Genomic DNA, 19,985 nt, shown 5'->3' on the forward strand with positions numbered 1-19,985 from the left:
AACAACTCAATTATTCTTTTTTTGTATCAGGAATTGAACTCAGGACCTTGCTCTTGTCAGGTGCTGTGCCACGGAGCTATGTACCCAGCCCCAACAATGAAATTATTCTGTTCTGTCTTTTTCATTAGTGGTTGGGGATAACATTTACATAAATAATATCATACTGATTCTTGCAGATAGAGACTCAATAAAGACAAAGAACACATGCAGAAATAAATCCCACAGGGACAAAAGAAACTCCAAACATAGTAGACACAGATAGAGGAATCTATTAAATTTTAAAATAAAAATAATAATAAAGACAACATACAGCCTCTAAAATGATTGAGAACGACAAACACCCTATGAAGGTCAGTTCTCTTTACTCCAAAGTGTCTATTTCTCTCTTCTGCCTTGATCATTTCTCCCTGATGAAATTCATTTTCAAATGCTATCCCCGCCCCCTTGACAATAGATCAAACATTCTCTAACAGGATAGATAGGGCAGTAAGGAACTAATAATGATAATAATAATAATGAGAAATTGCCCAGGAGGTATATTTCATGTGCCTTCCTCTCTCCTTGTCTTTTTTCAGCAGAATAGCTTCCCAGCCAGTGGGGCATTAATCATTGGAACAGCAGCTGCAAGATAAAGGTCGGGTGAAATTTCATTGTGCATTATAGTATGAGTTGTGAGTGCAGGAATATGTGTCTCGCTCAGTATCTGGGAGGAGGAAGTGGAGAGATAGAGAAGAAAAGTCTGTCATTTTGTATATTTATACTGCTTAAGATGGTCAGGACTGGTTCTCCGTTGTTACTGCAGATTAAAATCATTTATGTCCTTCTGCCTTCATCAGAGGTCACCTCTCAGAAAGGGAGATAAATATTACGACAGGTTAAATTCTACCTTCTTTTCCCCCATCTGCCTCAGGGTACAGAGCAGGGTAAGGGACAGGAAGAAGGGGTGCTATGACTGTTGTTCAGGTGCCCCCTCAAAGCCTCATGTGGTCATAGGTGGCTCTTTCAGAGGTGGCTGGATCTAGTGTGACACTGGAATTGATTCATGTGTAATGCTAAGCGCCATGGTACTAGGGTTAAGAGTGTGAGTGCTACCCACACTGAGTAGCTTAGAGAAGATGTAAGAAATAGAAACAGCTGTAGTCATCTGTCCCTTGCTTTGATACCACCCCCCCCATCAACTGTTTCTCCTCTGTGATGCCTGTCTGCCATGTCACCCGCCTTGAAGCCAGCCGATTATGAACCGAAACCTCTGCAAACTGTGGGCTAAATAAACCTTTCCTCTTTTAACTTTGAGTGTTGGATATTTTGTATAAGAAAGGAGAAAAGGACCCAAGACAAAGGGCACCTGGAACCAGGAGCAGCAATGTCTGATGGGATACCTTTTGTTCTCTTAGTCCTTAGTTGGGCATTGATTCATTCAATTACATAATGTTTTGAGTTCATAGATTTTATCTTGAAAAGCCCTGTATTAAATTTGAAGAAATTATTTGGATGAGCTAGGTAAACATGTTGTAATCACTCAGTAAAAAATTGAAAATATTTAATAGTTTTTTCTTCCAAAATCGAGATTCACATTGGTATATGAATTAACTCATCTGGAAGCTTTTTAGAAATCCTTGATGTTAGATGCCACCTCAGACCTGATTCAGACTCTGCACTTTAAGAAAATTACCCAGTGATCTGAATACATATTAAAACTTAAGAAGCTTTACTGCCCATATACATGCAAATATACATAAGCATCCTTTGTCTCTCTGTGTCACACACAAGTTCACACACATGCACACATACTCATGCAACTACTATACACAATCAAATGGGAAAAGAAAGAGAAGGTGCTATATTTTATACACGAGCCAATCAAACTCCCATCTTACAATATCCTGTGTCTGATAGCCACCAGAGACCATGGTGTGGTCTGTATTTATTACCCTAGTCACTTTGTGCTAGAATGACAAGAAAATTCGAGAGAACCTCACTTTTCCATTTAGCTACCAGAAGCAGCTCTGTAAATGACTCAAGGCATTAATTAGAAGGTTTCAAAAGGCAAAGCTGTCATAACAGCCTCCGTGCATTTCTAATTTCTATAATCATTCTAACACCCACCCATCCTACCACCTTGTCAAAGACAGAATAGAAATATCCATCTGGCTAGTAATAATAATTGCTTGAAATTATTTCCCCTTCATATATCAACAGAAAATAAGAAACAATAAAAAATTAAACAAGACCAATTCTTGGACATTCATTTAAACCAGAATCGTTGATTCTTTCCGATGACTCTAAGACACATTTACTAAATAATTTATCTTTTACACAGAACTACTCATATGGAGATATTCCCAACAGCTTAAGCAATGAAAAGCAATATACAAAATATATTATTGAGAGTATTATTTTCATTACATCAAAATCATTCATCTTTCGTAACCTAAGGCAATCCATGAAATGGATTCTTATAGCAATGATCACAGAGCATCTCTTCTTGCTGTAATCTTTTTTCTCCTCAATTCTCCCTTCCCCTTCATTCCTCTATTGATTTTTATTCATTCATTCAACTGTCTTTATGTAGGCAAGACACCATGTAATATATTTGAGGCAATTATGATTTATCTTTGTACTCTTCTGAGGAGGAAAGAGCAGAGCCCAAAGAAGCCAATCTCCATGTAAGATACTGATTCAGAAAAAAATAAAAAACAAGACATAGATGCTATCTCATTTAAAATAAGTCTATTATTGATCCCCATCAAGCAAACTCTCAATTTATATTAATTTACCCCAACTTTGAAGTTGGTGCTATAATTTCCATATTTCACATAATGAAACTAAGCTGTATAAAATGCCTCAATCCAATTCTCACAGTGAGAAAATGACCTGCCTAGAGTTGTGATTTTGCCAGTTTCTCTACCTATGAACTCAGTCTCCTGTGAATTCTTTCCTTCATACCAAGGTGCTTTGTCATAATGGTCTTTGGCCACCTTGAAACTAGCTTCCCTCTTCTACCTCTTCTTGCTAAAGAGAAGAATTTGCTTATGTTACTTTCACCATTTAATAGTTTTCTTTTCTTCAACAAAAAAAAAAATTTGAGCCCTACTTTTTAGCAGACCCTAAATATTGAGTGATGAATTCCTTAATGTCCCTGCTGTTGATCTAGCTATTTCTCTTACTATCTTCCATCTGTGTTCCTCCAAAAGATCATGGAGAAAGCAAGTAACTATGGAACTAGTTAAATCAGACAGTAATGATCAGTAATAAAGAGTGCTTACAGCATATAATCAGCCATTGGAGAAAAACAAGGATGGGTTCTGGGAAGTAGGTTCTTGGCAGTGGTACTCACCCCGTACATACTGAGAGGCATATGAAACCAAGTAAAAAATCCAACCAGCTACCCACATACATAATACCAGGTGTAACAGAGCCCCTAATTCACTTTCCATTCATACCAAAAATTAAATGCAGTGCAGCATTAAAATAATTTGTATAATCTTCGCAGAAGAATTTAAAACATCATATCACAGTGATATATGTGCACCCATGTTTATAACAGCACAATTTGTAATAGCCAGATCTTAGAAACAACCTAAGTGTCCATCACCTGAGGAATGGACAAAATGATGTGGTATTTTTACACAATAGAGTACTACTCATAAAGAAAGATAAACCTGTGACTCTTATAGATAAATGGATGCAACTTGAGACCACACTCACAAGTGAAATAAATCAGACACACATGGGAATATCATATTGTCTCACTAGTGTGAGAAGATGAAAGAATATATATAGCTAAAAAAGTCATACTACTGATTTCTCTGAGCTCATTGAAAAGAAAGGTTTGTGCTAGTATCTTTTGGATGATCAAATGCAGATGTCTTGTACTCTGAGTAACTGACTTGAAGATAACAATATGCAATATATGAATTATTGGTATCCCCTAATTATGTTTTAACATTTTGGTTTTGTTTTTCTCTTTTAAAAGCCATAATTTGTATTTGTCTACACCCGAAGACCAGTTTTTCGAGAATTAGGAATTAAGTTATTTGAAAAAGGAATAAAGAGAATAGATTGGAGAGGGAGGGTGAGAATATACTTTCAAATGTGTTTTGAAAAATCTCAGTGCTAGAAATGGCCCTTGGTAGTTCCTGGACTAGCTAGGCTTTGCTAAAACTAGGCCCTGGAGTCAGTCCTATAGAAAGAAGAGTCAAAACCAGAAGCCAAGGCAAACTGTCTTGCCAGAACCAGAGAAATCAGTATCTCTTAGATTCTTTTGTTTTTCCCCTTGGATGGGGGTGTACCAGCACTTGAATCTGGTAGCATTCTACTCCTGTGGTACTTCTTCAGGCCTTTTATTTTTTTTAATTTTGAGATGAAGTCTCACTAAATTGCCCGGCAGGACTTAATTGTTGATTCTCTTGTCTCAGCTTTCCTGGGTCCTTAGAATGCCTTATTTTTAAGGCAAGGATTCAAGAGCAGCAAAACCAGGGGTGACTGTTCCCACTGATGAGTCACCAAGGAGTGAGCCAGGGGAAAGAAGAAGGCTTACCAGCCAGCTCCAGGCTGTAAATGTGTACTCGTTCAGGGAGCCCGATGTATTGCTGCCTAGTCATCCCTTTCAACCACTATTGACTCTTAAGTATATCATAGTGCTCACAATAAAGACCTTGTCATCCTAGAACTGACATTCAATTAGAAACAATAAACAAATATGTGATATAATGACAGCCAGTGGCAACTGCTGTAAGAGATAATGGCGTGTAGGGGGTGGCGAGGGGACAGAGAGTACTACTTTCCTACAGGACAATCCTAGAGGTCCTCTCTGGAAGATGCTATGCTGGAGCATTGCTGGAAGAGGAGAGACCGTGAGTCACTTGAGTAGAGGGAAGACCTGTTTCCAGCAGAGGAAACACGAGTGTGTTGAATACATCCAGGCAGGGCCAAGACAATTGAGCAAGCATTTCATTTAAGTTTTACAACTGAAAGGTGCCTCAAACACATGGTTTTTCAAGATAAATAATATTTTATTGCAATACTTTAAAATCAATATTAATAGAGAAAATCTTTTTTTCAAAAATTGTTATTTCAAATACAGGCAAGATGTGACCCTGTGATAGATCCACTTACTCCTCCTTTATTCTGGCCCCATGCTCAAGGAGGGCAAAGCCCTTTGTACATGGCACACAGTCCTAGGAAGCATGATCAGAAAAATTCCATGGCGAAGAGCCAGAGGTCACACTGTGAGGACTTTGGCTTCATTGGCTTTTGGACTTTGCTGAGTGGTCTCTTAGGTGATTGGAAAAACAAAACTACCCCAACTTTAGAATCACTTAAGAATGGCTGCTCCTGGGTAGCCAAGAACTAAACTCACTTCTGTCTGTTATTCAAGTGCTTAGCAAGAAGACCAGTGGTGCTGGTGCAAATTCTACCCTATCAGTATTACAACCTAATTAGAAGGGCATCACTGTCACTCCCCTGGAGACTGGCAGATATCCAGCCTGTCTGCTGTCAGCTCCTTTAAGTGACTAGACACAGCTCTGGGAATTGTCTGGTCCACTCTTAGAAATTACGGTATTAAAAAGAAGTTGAGAAGATTACACTATATTCTCTTCACTCGCCTGGTCGAACCTATCTGGCTGGGGTTTTTTTGTTGTTGTTTTTTATCATGAAACTGCAATTCTAGAGGGAGAATGTCACTAGAGGGGCTTATCAGGGAATGAGCTCAACTTCTTTCCCGCAAAGTTGTTCTCTGAGATGGAAAAAGAAAGTACCTGTGTGCGGGTGAGGAGAAGACATTTTTTGGCTGGCTTCGAAAATCTAATTAGACTGACAATCTTCAGTGCCTTCCCCAGTTATGAGGGCTGGCAGGAAAGGAAAGAGCCTGGAGCCGCACATTATGTAAGACTGTTAATCAATATAGTTGAGCTGATCCTAAAATAAACTCCCCCTGGAGGCTCTGCTGTCTAGTGGAGAACAGAGCGAAAACTGCATGGATTCCTCGTCTCACTTCCATAGAGCCAGTGGCAGTAAGGGCAAGGCAGAGGGACTCGGAAGGAAGCATGACCACTCTAGATAGAGGGCGATCTGTATCCTGTCATGCAGGGTATTTGAGATAAAATAGATCTGTCTTGTGCCAATTCAAGACAGACTGATTATTGAAGAAACCAGGAAAAAATTGATGTTCTAGCCTGGTTCCTGAAATGCCTTTTGTAACAACATGCTCTAAATCTGAGTGTCATTCACTCTGTTGAACCATATAAAATTGTTCCTATTCAATCATTTTGACCTACAAAAATGGCAGTCTTACTCACTTTCTTCTAGTAAGAGTATTCAATGACATACGTAGTAACTGTTCAACAAAGTCAGTTCCCACTCCAGAATAGGAGAGTCTCCCCCTGGAAAGCTCTTTTCATCGATTAGTCGAGGACTCTGGTTTAGTCTTGGACCCTCCTATGTCACTGTGGGTTTGTGTAAGTGTAGATAAAGTTGCTCTTCTTGAGCTTATCCAACTGTACAAGGAATGCTAAACTCTACGAGGATCTGTGACTTCTGAGTCATGACTCTTAGTCTTAAGTGTTTTCTCAATGTGAAAATTTCCAGTGAAAACTTCTGGGTTGTTTTTCATGATCACACTTCTATGCACAGCAAGCCTGTGGGGAAAATTACACTATGATTTTTTCTCAGGTAATGGTCCTGAAGCTTAAAGAGGCTAATCAACCTGATCACAGATGTACGTCTAAGTAACTAGAGAACCGGGAGTCGAGTTCAGAAATTCTGATTCTAAATTGCACAGCCTTCCAGTCAACATGATCGGGTTCTATCCAGAATCAACCATGCATAGCAGGAGCCATTCAATTGCAAGTTTTTGCTTTGTTTCATTTTGCCATCAGGATCAAGACTGAAGTGTGTTTTATAGGGTCCTAAAACTGAAAAGCCAAAGAGAGGGCTTTCTATGTAGGCTGTATTACAAAACCTAAAACATTATCATTTCCTTCTAGAAGTTTAGAAAGTAGTTTATATTCCGCCAATGCATTTGTGAAGCTTGTGCTGAAAAATGAAATCTCACAAACCTCAGTATTTCATTTATACTTCTTATTAGGATAGTTTCATTGCAGGCTGAGCATTGTGATTTTCTGGCAATTTTCTGGTGCTATGAAGCCCTGGCCAATGTCAAGGTGACTTTGCCAATGCCCGGCACAGAAAAAGTGGGTCATGATCAGTGTCCTGCTAATAGCTTATAAACAATTCCAAATGGTAATTTGCACAGAGAACACTGGGCTCTCTCTTTGTTGATAACAACTCAGGCTGAAGACTGCAGATAAGGGAATGCACATCATTCTTGGAGCTATTGTCCTTTGGTCCTTTTTTCTCTTGTGAAAACATTTTGATTGTATAAACTGAACATTAGTAGTGAGAGACTTTTATTGTTCACTTTTTCCTTCTATCCTGAATGAGGACTGAGAAATTTGAGTGTAGAATCAGCTGAGTCTTCATGTGTTAGAAGTTCATATGCTAATGTCATTATAGTTACCTGCTCACACTGAAGTCAGCTGCAGTAAAAGTGCCCATGTGGGGGCATTTGAAGTGGTAAGAATCATAGGGAATCCTGTCCTATTCACTCCTCTGGGTCCTCCCTCATCTTAGGGCGTTTCATACTAAGGCTTTCAAAGCTTGGATCCTTTGTCTCTCACAAGTTGAATGTATACTCTCTAATTGGCTTTGGCACTTTCTCTCAGGTATGATCATCATCGACTTTTATAATGTTGCATCTGATATTTTACCAACTGGAATGTGTTCCATGACCTCTGTTTTCAATTTTACTCATCTTAAGAGTCCCAGTTACATACCCACTTCCATATCCATGAAAACTGACCAAGTTGTCCTCTACACAATTCATCATCCCCAACACACACAGCCACCCATATGTCACTGTCTCACAGTGATAGTGAATGCGAAGCCTTCCTGCCTTCTTCAGAGTATAAACTCTATGATGGCAAGGGACATGGATTCTTTTGCTCTGTAATATTCAAAATACGAGTAAAAAGAAAAAAAAAAAAAAACATTTCCCAAGTCCAACAGAACACTTGGGTTTATTTAAAACGTAAAAGAAAACATTCAAGTTGGGCAACTATCAGATAATCCATCCAGTCCCAATATCACAGACATTTTTATCAGAACTAATTTCAGTCTCTAAATTGAACCCCAGATCTCCTGTAAATTCCTATCTTTCCCAAAATTCTTAGTCTCAATCTAGACATCAGCTACTGTAGTCAATTGTTATATTCTTATAATAATAGCTAAAATATCTGCAGTCTTCTTGTGGTATACATGTTTTCAGCACTTTACTTATACTAACTCAGTTATCCTTATACTATTATAGTAGTATACGAATGGCTGCTAACTCCCTTTCCCTCCTCATTTTGCTATGTGGTTAGCTCAGGTGGGTTGCAAATTCTTACAGTTTTTTCCCTCTGAGAAATGAGGTTCCCTTCCTCTTCTTAGTGCAGGGAAAACCCTAGAACCTTAAGAATATGTTTCCAGTTTCCAGGATATAGGATATTGGCACCATATACTTTCTTCCTTTAAAATGCTCTCTCTGGAAGCTTTGAGACTCCCTGAAATTAGTACAACTATTACGTTGAAGAGAATACAAGGAGAATCCTGGAGACAACATAGAGAGGGAAAATAGCTACTTGAGTCCAGTCTTCCACAGTAATCAATTCAGGCATGAAGTATGTGAGGAAAGCCGAATACACCAGACCAGAACTGTCATTGAATAACCCCAATTAACTCCATAATGGAAAGAGAAATTGTTGCATTTAAATCTGCCCATTAGTCTGACCTGTCAAATTATGATATCTGATAAAAAATTGTTTTATGCCAGCAAATTATGGGAAAAATTGTTTTTTAACGATAGTTACCTAGAACCTACGTGACTTGTCTAGGGCTACTTAGCTATATGAAAATGAACTAGATTTTAACCCAGGCTACTTTATGCTTGGTACAATACAAAGAATCACTAAGCCATAGTTATAGCAATAGAAAAAGAATTTGAAAGTACACTTATACTTAGAGAAGGAAAGTTTTCCCCCAGATATTAACTTCCAGTTATTAAATGACTATAAGATACAGAAGCCTATACTTTATTACAGTTTATCTAATACCTGTTTACTGAGCACCTACTAAGTGTAAGATCTTTACTTGAGAATTATCACACACACACACACACACATACAGACACACACACGCACTTACACACATACTCCTAGTTTCTCAGTAAGTACCTTAACTTTTTCTTTAATTTGAGGGTACCAGTAGGCATTTTTCCTAATATAAGGTCATGATCCATTGTTTGGGCACAATAGCTGTGAGTAATTTAAAATAGTCTATGTCGTTCAAAAGTAGTTCTACACTCATGTCTGTTACAAACCGGAATATAAGAAAGATCAAAGCACCAATTTCTTCCAGGAGACCAGAGCATTGGAAAGCTATTTCAATTCACTGAGAAAGTACTTTTTTCATGTTCACACACAGTGAGAGCAGCTCTAAAAGCACTTTTACAGTTTTTCTTTGATCTGAAATCAACACTAGTAGAAGTCCACTTGAAATAAACCCAAAGGATGCTCTTTAGGAAAAGCCAGTGGATTTTTGAATAGGTAGATTTTTATACTGTGAACTCATCTATTTAATTTTTTTCTCTCATCATAGTCTCAATTGTAGGTACTTTGTTTTAATCATATTATAAAAGCAAAAGACAAAAGAACAGAGTATCATTTGAAAAATAATTTCACACATAATATGAAAAATTAATATGAAATCCAATTTTTCCTACATTTTTTCTTCTTCTTTGAAGTATCTACTAGAGATCAAACCTCTGTGAGTCTTCTTCGTTCAAGAAAATTAGCTAGATCACAGAGGTACACTGCTACTCCAGTGCCTTCTCCTACTTCATCCCAAATCTCTAGACCTGAGCTAAACTTTGAACTAAATGCAAGAGCTACTGTGTCTTCTGTCTTAACACAGGCTTGATGTGATCTATAGAACATAGATGAGACCAGAATAGTTGTGGAGATGAGTTGTTAAATTTTTGTGGCACCCAGGGTAGAGTTCTTACGGGTAGTTGGTAAAAACAAAAAAAGCTCCAAACCCTTGGCATAACATTATTTCCTCTAGTTTGTCTTTACAAAAAGCATGGGGCATTTTTATCCCTTAGTCCAGTCTATACAATTCCACAAGGCTATTGGCTTTCCTCCAAGAGTATGTATTTACACACCCTTGAAAGCAAAGTGTCAACAGATTTGTAACTCTTTTTTTATAGCCTTGGTAGAAGTAAAAAAAAAAAAAAAGGCATGTAGATTTAGTCTAGTTACTACTGGCCTCAAAGGAAAAGAAATACATACAAGAGAGAAGTTATGGGTGAGGGCTGTCGCAGAGATCTGCTTCCTCCAAGAGCAAACAGGTTCTAACAGGTTTAGGGTTAGGATCACTGGCAAAAATTTTTTTACCTTGAAACCCAGTCTTTTTTAGTAGCCCTGAATTTTTTAGTTTGTACAAAGGGTTTAGGAATTTACACAATCTGCTTCCAAATATAAATTTGCTGTGAGAGGGAAAGCAAAAACTGACAATTACCATGTCTTGGTCCCTGAGTCTGCATAACATTAAATCCTCCTGCAGTCAGTGAAAATTTGGCTTTAAAAAGGGCTACAGGATCAGTCATTCCAATGAAGAAAAAGGCATTTGCTCCTCTGCTTCCCACAGAGGTGGCAGAATATATTCTGACAGGAACAAAGCAAGTCTGCCAAGACCTGTGCAAACAGAACTATCCCTTCACCAACAATAAACAGATCTGTGTTTGAGCTATAGAGAGTCATAATAGAAATATATATTGCCTTTTATCTTCTTTCCAGTGAGTGGAGTGAGATGTCAGGAATTATTGCTTTAATATTCGCACAGTAGCACTACGTTTTTCTTTTGATCATATGTGTAGGTATGCATGGAATACAACCTTTGATTAGAACACTGCTATGCTAGCTAGGTTCTTAGCAGCCTTTAGAAAACACACAAAATTGACTGATAAATCATTAGCACAGCTTCAAATTGTTTTTATGCAACGGTGAGAAGGAGCCTTCCAGATTTCTGCTGGAAGAAAAAGTGAAAGGAGCACAGCATGTTTGCCTCTGCTTAACTCACATAAAACTAATTCACAAAAATGGGAACACATGGCAGGTTTAACTGATTATTGACTTCAAGTTTACAATGTCCTCTGGAATCAATGGAAGGGTGATGTCCAAGACTCAACCGAGTTCCTGGATAAAGTCGTGTGTGTGCGTGTGTGTGTGCATGTGCGTGTGCATGTGCATGTGCGTGTGCATCTGTGTGTGTGTGTGTGAAAATTATGGCAATTCTCTTGCCTCATCCTCCTAAGTGCTGGAATTGCAGGTGTTCACCCCTACACCCTGAATTAGATAATGTCTTAAAACTGGAAAGCAAAAGGAATGAGTCTAATGAATTTTTATAAACACTAACTAGGCTAGGAGTGGTTTCCCCTAAGCAGTTGCAATGTCTTATTTTAGGCCAGAGCCTTTAAGGCTAATAACTCGATTAACCCGCTACCCCCTACCAACTAGATTTATGAAATGTCAAGGGAATCAGCGAAGCATTATGCTTCAGCTTCAATAATTACTTTAACGTGGAAAAATAAAAGCTGTACCACAAAACTAAGGCCTTCTTGCCTTGTTACATTCAAATCTTCACTTTTCTTAATGTAATTAATATGTTGGTCAAGCATAAGGGAAACCAAATGGACTCCCAAAATGACAAATGATTAATCAAGATTTAATATCAAACACGAAGATCACATTTTACAAGAATTATTTGAACTTCTAGCTTCAATTGCCCTTGATTTAATAGCACCCATTGGTCTCATGTTCCAACAAAGCCATCTGGAGGATGTGAATAGAATTGAACTAGATACAGTCTTTCCCAGGGTAACACAATTTCCCTTATCTTCTTTCCTTTCTGTTATTTGAAAAGAAACAGTAATAAATTAAGAGGGAATTTCATGCTAAAAGTGCAGTTATTGTTCATTTTGAACAGCAGCTTAAATATGTCAGTGGCAAATATGATACAAATCACAACCACAAACACTACAAGATTTTAACAACAAATTCCTGGGTCTTACTACTACGAGCATCACTAGGTATTTTTACTATAAATGTAGCACTTCAATTTTTTTTTTTTAATTTATTTTTTGGTACTGGGGATCGGACTCACAATCTCATGCTTGCCCTGCAGGTTTTTATGCTGCTGAGCTAAATCTCCAGCTTCAAACTCTTTAATACATTCAACACTATGAGTCATACTTTAAATACAATGGTCCATAAGCAACCAGTTCTTAGAAAAAGGCTTACCTGAATGCTGGCTGTAGAGCGATTTTTGCGAGTTGTTGTAGTGGCCATTGTGGTGGTGGTTTCCATCACAGTTGTGGACATTTCTGGTGGCATGGAGGTGGTCTGCGTGGTTCCCAAGATGGATGGGACTTCTCCTACCAGCCGGACACTTCCATTGATTTTAATATTAGGGTTGTTCTCAGCTGCCATGTTCAGCACCTTCAAACCATCGTAATAGAGCCCAGAGAGTTGACCTTGGAAGAGGCGTCCTTTGTCCTTTCCTCCAATGGCTATTTGCGCCTGGGTGTTGAAGATGGTTAACTGCCGGCCTAGTGGATTGGGTGGAGGAAATATCATTATTTCCATACATTTTTCCCTCCTCGCCTTACCTGGTCTGAATGGACCAGGCATCAAAGCAGGCTTCCTTGGGCAATTGAAAGGGGAGATACAGGTAACAAAATTTCAACACTGACATTGGCAAGTAACATCTCATTATGGTTATCTCTTCCACGGTCTAGCTGAAAATTCTAAAGAACCTGAACAATGAAGTCTACTTCTTTTTCTTATATGGAATAAGAAACTTTGGTTCAATGATGAAAGGTAACAACATTTTCTTTAATATGTAATTGCAGATGACAGAAATATGTGAATCAAATACTGATCACAATAAATCACAGATGCTTATTGATTTGGCTTTATAAAACTATGAATTTACTTAATGACAATTAAAGAAATTATATGTGACAAACAAAATTCAGTGAGGTGATTAAGAACAATGAATTTAACGAATAGACAATATAATTAAATTATATTCAATAAAATTAAATTTCATGTAAAATATTAGGATTTATTGCACATTATAAAAATGAATATTCTAGTCACTAAACGGATGATTTCCTATGTCTTTATAGTGAACAATATCCTACCTATATTTACTGTATATAATACTATAGTAGATAAATTCCCATAGTTACTTATTTTGGAGGTAAGAGGTTATGATCAGACAACTAAACTATACTCCATGATAGAAAATAAATAGGACTAGAGGTAAGAGGGTAGGGAATGTGTCATTCAGAATCAGTAATATTTTTAGAAGAAGACAAAGATTCACAGAAAATTAACACGAAACAAAGTATATAGAGATACATTAATAGATTTAATAATATCAGTTCACCTATTTGGAGTTGTCATTGGGGACCATTTATACTTTTGTAGAAAGAATACTATTAGAATGAATGATGTATTTTAGAATAGTGGAACTCAACTAATCTTACACCCAACTATTTCTATTTATTAAAAAAAAAAAAAGCCTATCTCAAGCTTGATCCTTCCCAGATAAGAATTTAAAAGACTCTTAAATTTCATTTTAATTTATTTTAGAGGCCACATGTTAAGGCCTTCTTTAGTGCTATTTCTTTAGACTATTTCCTTCTGCTTTTCCATATGGAAAACGAGAAAGATAGACCTATTAATAGAATTAAGTAAGTTCCTCTGAGTTTTTCTTCAGTTCATTTATTGATTCAATAATATTCCATTCATCCTGAACCTAGTAAATAGATTGCTTTAGCTATTTAAATCTAACAACAATTTTCTCTTATTCGTACCTACTTGTTAACAATGGATAGAGACTTAGGAGACCAAAATTTTTGCTCTACAATCTAATTTAATGAGCAGAGTTATACGATGCTATTTTGGCCTTAAATCTGTTACCCCAAGATATGACATTCAAGGCTATGCAAATGCTTAACTGCCCCTGAATTTCTTGTGTATAATGTGGAACCTATACAGTCTATAGCTCTTCCTTACTGTACATTAGTGGAAAAAATTAAAGCAGCAGAGAAGGGAAACTGGGTCTGTTCATAGGGAACTCTTTAGACAAATGCCAATTCTGCTAATTGAATGATTATTAAGGACTTACTTTAAAAATAACATATAATTAATACCTGTGTGAAAGTTTAAGGAATTGACTAGTGAATGTTGTTATGGTCAAAATGATCTTCATTTTATTAAAAATCTCTAGAGCATAGAAGAGGGACCTTCTGACTTTAATGACAAGAGAACTGTCCAAACTGCAAAGGTGGAACCCAAACAGAGAAAATACATTTCCATTATTTTGCACCAATTTCTTTAGGGTTCTGTGTACCTGCAATGGTATCTGTCTTTTGGCCACTGTCTTCTTCACACAAATGCAGCAAAAGTTAAATGCCCAATAACAGGGTAATGGCCTGGAGTTTCCTTCTCTGTACAGTTTATTTCTAACAACAGATTTTCCTGGGATTTCTAAACTTACTACATAAAAATGATATCATCAAAGTGATGAAGAAACATTGCTTCAACATAGGTATGGAGTAGCTTAACAGAAGTTAGAAGAAGGTGCACTGTAAGACATTTGTAGGGTGAAAATGCAGTATCTTACACTAGACAGCCCCAGTACCAAGGCATGTCTTCCACACCTACAACTATCATTCCTTCATAACATTTATCCATTTCTCTTTTTTGTTATTTGTATATAATCCAGCATTGCTGGTTAGTTAGTGGCTGAGTGATGCTGATTACAGGTAGAAGGTTTTATCATCTAATATTCTTGAGAATGCTTTACAATGATAACTTCTGTAATGGTTTCACCTTACTTTCTAGGGAATATTCATTCTGCCAATGCTTGCAAATGAAAAGAGGATCAGAGAAAATTGAAATTCAAAGCTGAATTACACTAGCTGAAGATGATGGATTGCATTCATTTCATTTACTACAGTTCACCCCATAAAGTGGTCTTTGCTCACTGGAGACTGACCCAAGCATTAGGAAAAGCAAGACATGTCTGGGGACTATAATATTAAACTGCTGCTTCATCCCTGGATACCAGTACCTTCCCAGAGAGATCTAACTAATCACTTATTGCAAATGAAACTGGCAGGTTGAGACAATGAAGGACCTGTCTATTCAATTTCCCATCATGTCAGAGAAAGTGCTTGGGTTTCTATTTATTTATTCATTTTATGATGTACTTCTAGCTAGATATGTTTTTCTTTTGTTTCAAAATCTTCTCCTAATGCTCTGTACTTCGGGTTAGGTGATTAATAGCAAAGTTAGAAATCAGAAAAGGAGAATAAAAATGTATTTATTCTCCTGTCTTCTCTTCCTCTGATTGACTTATCTTTGTCTGTTAAGCAGGAAAGCATCCAACCTTATCCTCTCTTTACAGGATAGGAAGGTGGTCTTGAAAAACCCTTCCTTTTCATTGTGTGACCCAAATTTCTCAAAATCAACATCACATCTTTTTATTCTCATTATTGTTATTTGTTCTCATCAATAATATTTTTAAAATAAGTTATCACTATACATACATGTGTGTGTGTCTACAAAATATACATACATTGCCCAGTATGAGAATTATCCTTTCATGAATAACGTGAGGTTTTGCTGTAACATCAGTACAGAGTTTGTAGTAGTTTTGTTTTAGTTGTCTGCCTCTTGGAAATCCTTAATTGTTACCTCGCTTGAACAGTAACTTCACATATGCTTAAATTAAATCTTTGCACGTATCTAGTCAGTGTTGCGCAAAGATTAATTAATTAAACCTCAGAACACCCTTGGGGAATAGTCAGTATTATTTCTCCTCTCCTCAGTTGGGAAACCTGAGACATAAAGAGGTTAAATGGATTGTCTAAGGTCAGAAAGTCAATCAATAGTAGACAGTGCCAGAAAACAGAGTTGGGAATGCTATGACCTAGCTCTCTCCCCCAGTGACAGAAATAACTCCAAGGAGGCATTCCAAGTACTTCCTAGTGCATCTGTCTAATCACCTTTCTGTCTCTTCCCTTTCTATTCATTGTTGCAAGGTCTTTCAGTACATATTTTCCACTACTTTTGATGAGAATGTTAGCTAGGCAGAGGAAGAGGTAAAGCGATACAATAAATAGATGTTACTCACCCAAATTACAAGGAAAAAAAATTTCAGTGAAAATAATGTAGAAGAAAATCTGACATTTTTCAAAAATTCTTTTCAATATTAGATGCATATATAAATGTATATATTAGATAAGAAACTACAGTGCTTCCCTCCATCCCAACCCAAGCTCCCCTCTCCCACACCAACCCTCAATTTATACACTTGAAAGCATTGTTCTATATGAAAGCCAATTCATAACAATGCTATCATAAGGAAAACTAAAAGCCTACCAAAACTTTATAATGGTTTGTACAAATGACAATGCCTGGCATGCTATTAAACTTAGACTTCAAAAGGCAATGGAGTAAAATAAAATATTATTAACATAAAATTGAAAGAAACAAAAAAGTTCTCTCAGGCACATGAGACTCAGACATGCATCTAGTTTTCTCTTCCTTTTTAAAAGTGAGGCAATCATTGTCTTTAATGTTAAAGGGACTTTATGAGCTTTTGATTACTAAACAGAATTATTTGCTTTTTAGAGTTATTCTTAATTTATTTTTAATTAGACCACATATGTTGAAAACAGGGCAAACAGTTAAGACCTGGTGAGGATTTTCCGTGTTTAAAGGTCTGAATGTCTTTACCCAACTTAAAACTGGTCCTTTGTTTCAGAAGTTGTGTAGTAAAGACGACCCCAAATTCCTCCTCTTGTGTAATATAATCAAATCTCTACAAAATTTAATGGCTCACTTGAGATCCTGAAACAAGAGTAACTTATACTAGCTCAAAAAAGAGCAGAATGTATAGCTTCATAGATGTAGAGCTTTTCTTCATTAAAAAACAATAGTTATCTCATAACCAACAGAAGCCACACAGAAAATTCTAACTTGAGTTATAACCGATGCCCTCTTTTAATAACAGGGTGGTTGTTTCTTTGAGCAAATCAGAAACTGTTTTGCCTTTCATGAGCCTTTCCCCTTCCAACTCATTGTCTTCACCACTTATACGTTGGTTGCATAAAATATCAAATACCCAAGGGTATCATGCAACCAAAGTGTAAAAGAAGCTTGTTTTCTCTTAGTTTCAGTCAGCAAGAAGGATGCAATTAATCTCTTAAAAAAAAACATTATTTTGCCTCTAGGTTTGAAGTTAAAAGGCAAAAATCATCTTTCTCATTCTTTTCTTTTTTAAAAACAAATGTTAAAATACCTTGTTTCCCTTATAACATTTGTTTTAAACAGTTTAAGTTTCAAGTCAATCTATGATTTTTTTCTTTTCTTTTCTTTTTTTTTTTTTTTTTTTTAGTTAACCACACTACAACGACAGTAAAGCCAAAACAGCCTCAAGATAGAAGTTTTAAGAGTACTTTTGAAATTTTTTTAAAGAAATCTCTGGTGTAAGAGGTAATTTAAAACAAATTAACAAATAATGTCATGCAGTGGTTAAATTGCCATAATACATTTCTTTTTTAGACATTCCTGGAATTTCTTGTTTGTGATTGTCACACTGATAACAGGCTAGATGTTAGTCCCTTTAACTGTATTTTAATGGCAATGTATTATAGCATGATTTATCAACATATGGCAGGTGGAAGCTGACACAAATTATAATGAAAATTAAAACAGTCATTTATGCAGCAGGCGATTATCATTTAAGGAACATTTATTTGCAGGCTTTAAAAATGAGGGTTTAGAATCAAATGATTTTAAAATGAAAGTTTTAACGACGGTTACCTTTTTCCTGCAGCCACTCCTCTACGGGCCGGTTATATTTGAAGGGGATTTTCTGTTTTACCATTTGGAAGCGTTCATTATCAGTGTTGCCTTTAAAGTTTAAAAAACAGCTTAAAGAACAATCTGAAAAGTCAATAAGTCATTAAGAAAAAAAAACATCCTAAGTTTTTTGTGTGTTTTATGAAGTTTTTAGAGATAGATATCAATTTATCTTTAGTAGAGGTGGAGTTGAAGGTACTCTGCCCTCAGGTGACAGGCTGGAGGTCAGGTTAGTCCTGGCTATGTCGCACTCCATCATGTTGAGTCAACTGAGGTCAGTAAGGAAATTCTCATCCCAGTTTGACCCTGAGCAATTTACCCGCCAGACCTATTGCACAGTACAACAGAGAATGCTTAGTCATAAAGACTGCTAAGGATACTTCTTCCAAAAATTAAATATCTAATCAGCTTCAAGGTTCCAACATAACTGCTAGCATGGCCCCCTTTCTTCTTTGGCAACTGTTATCACCACTCCTGGATGATTTCTCTAATTAGGAGAAAATGGAAAGTGTATTATGGTGATACGCCCCTAATGAATATGCTTCAAATAACAAAATAATGAAGCCAGGCTGTGGGAGCTGCTCTATTCATCAGCCAACCTTACAATGATCTAACAGAAACTAGTGAGCTATAAATTTATTACGCTCGATTCATGGTCCCATATTGGAACTTAGGGACCTCCCTTTCAAATTACTAATATTAAAAAGTGAAATAAAAAAATCTCAAAACAGGTGGCTCAAAACAATTTACAAAGAAGTCTGAAAGTCAAAAAGAATATTACACTTTAATATAGCAGCAGAACAGGGAAAAAGAGGCATGGCATGACACTTAACTTGTGTAGCCTCCTCTGGGTAATTGAGAAGTTTACATGCAACTAACTAGGCCTGCTGTGTGTGTGTGTGTGTGTGTGTGTGTGTGTGTGTGTGTGTGTGTGTGTGTAAAATGGAAAACCAGTAGCAACATTAGAGAATTCTGTTACCCATGCACCTCTCTGGTGAGCAAATTATTCCAAGAAGATGACTCATTACCTTATTACCCAAAATGTTAAAAAAATGTTCACAAGGAATATAACTGTGGATATGTTTCCAACCTATATTAGAGAAACCTATTTGACTGCTGTAAAATCTAATGTATTACTGTATCAAAAAATAAACTGGTTAAAGTGCAAAGAATAAAAAGAATAATTAACAGTTTTGGCCTGTAGTAGATAATCTAGGTTTTCCTCAAATTATCATTTCTTATAGCAAAATGGGGAGGCCTTGCCCTTAAGAAAGTCTTAATGCTTCCGTAGAACTTCTTAATGCTTCCGTAGCATCCTAGTGAAAGAAAATACCTATTAATATGTGTCATGATTGCCCAACGTTGTGATTGTTCTTTCTGGTATATCCGGGTTCTCAGAATTTCATTAATTCAAGATAATGTTAAGCTAATTCTCAATCTTTTTCTTAATTTTAGAAAAGGACCATATACTTTTCTGAGAAGAACCTATATCACTAATTTTTAATCCCATCCAACAGGTAATGGAGATAGTAAAGGATGCCATTCATTCTCTAAAGTTTTAGCATCATTAAAATACTATACTCACAAATAACAATAAGATTGTGCCATGTTCAACTTGAATAAATTCCCTTACATTGAGTTTTTTGTATCTATCATTTTGGCTATAACATTACATATGGAAAGATTATTGACTTTGCAACAAATCAGTGAAGCCAAATAGCAAATATAAAGCTACATCTCCTTAGCAAAACATAGAGCAGCATTAGAAATAACCAATACTCCAAAACAGCCAAAGTCCTAGATGTGCCAAGTTAATTAAAAAGCTGTATTTATTGCCTCTTTCAAAAGCCTTCTGAAGCATCCCGTTAGGCATGGCATCCATTCTATTTGAAAATAGAGCGCTATAGAAAGTGTCAAGATATAAATCAGAAAAAGGGAACT

General features: G+C 36.6%; 1 protein-coding gene across 50 annotated transcripts in view; it reads right to left on the bottom strand.

Annotated features, from left to right (window-relative positions):
* The window catches only part of Nrxn3 (neurexin 3), a 1,541,537-nt gene that overhangs the window by 124,829 nt on the left and 1,396,723 nt on the right, over positions 1 to 19,985 (bottom strand). For 35 of the 50 annotated variants that reach the window (XM_063240979.1, XM_063240978.1, XM_063240973.1 and 32 more), the window contains 2 exons: positions 18,006 to 18,095; positions 12,402 to 12,709 (listed from right to left, as the gene is read on the bottom strand). In XM_063240979.1, coding sequence (XP_063097049.1) covers positions 12,402 to 12,709; positions 18,006 to 18,095 — 398 coding nt within the window. The remainder of the gene's footprint in view (positions 1 to 12,401; positions 12,710 to 18,005; positions 18,096 to 19,985) is intronic. The other 15 variants (XM_063240987.1, XM_063240986.1, XM_063240985.1 and 12 more) reach the window with 1 other exon arrangement.

The sequence above is a fragment of the Cavia porcellus genome, unplaced genomic scaffold (genome assembly GCF_034190915.1).
Source record: "Cavia porcellus strain 051 isolate PalLab524CR breed Dunkin Hartley unplaced genomic scaffold, mCavPor4.1 scaffold_31, whole genome shotgun sequence".
Lineage (NCBI taxonomy): Eukaryota > Metazoa > Chordata > Mammalia > Rodentia > Caviidae > Cavia > Cavia porcellus.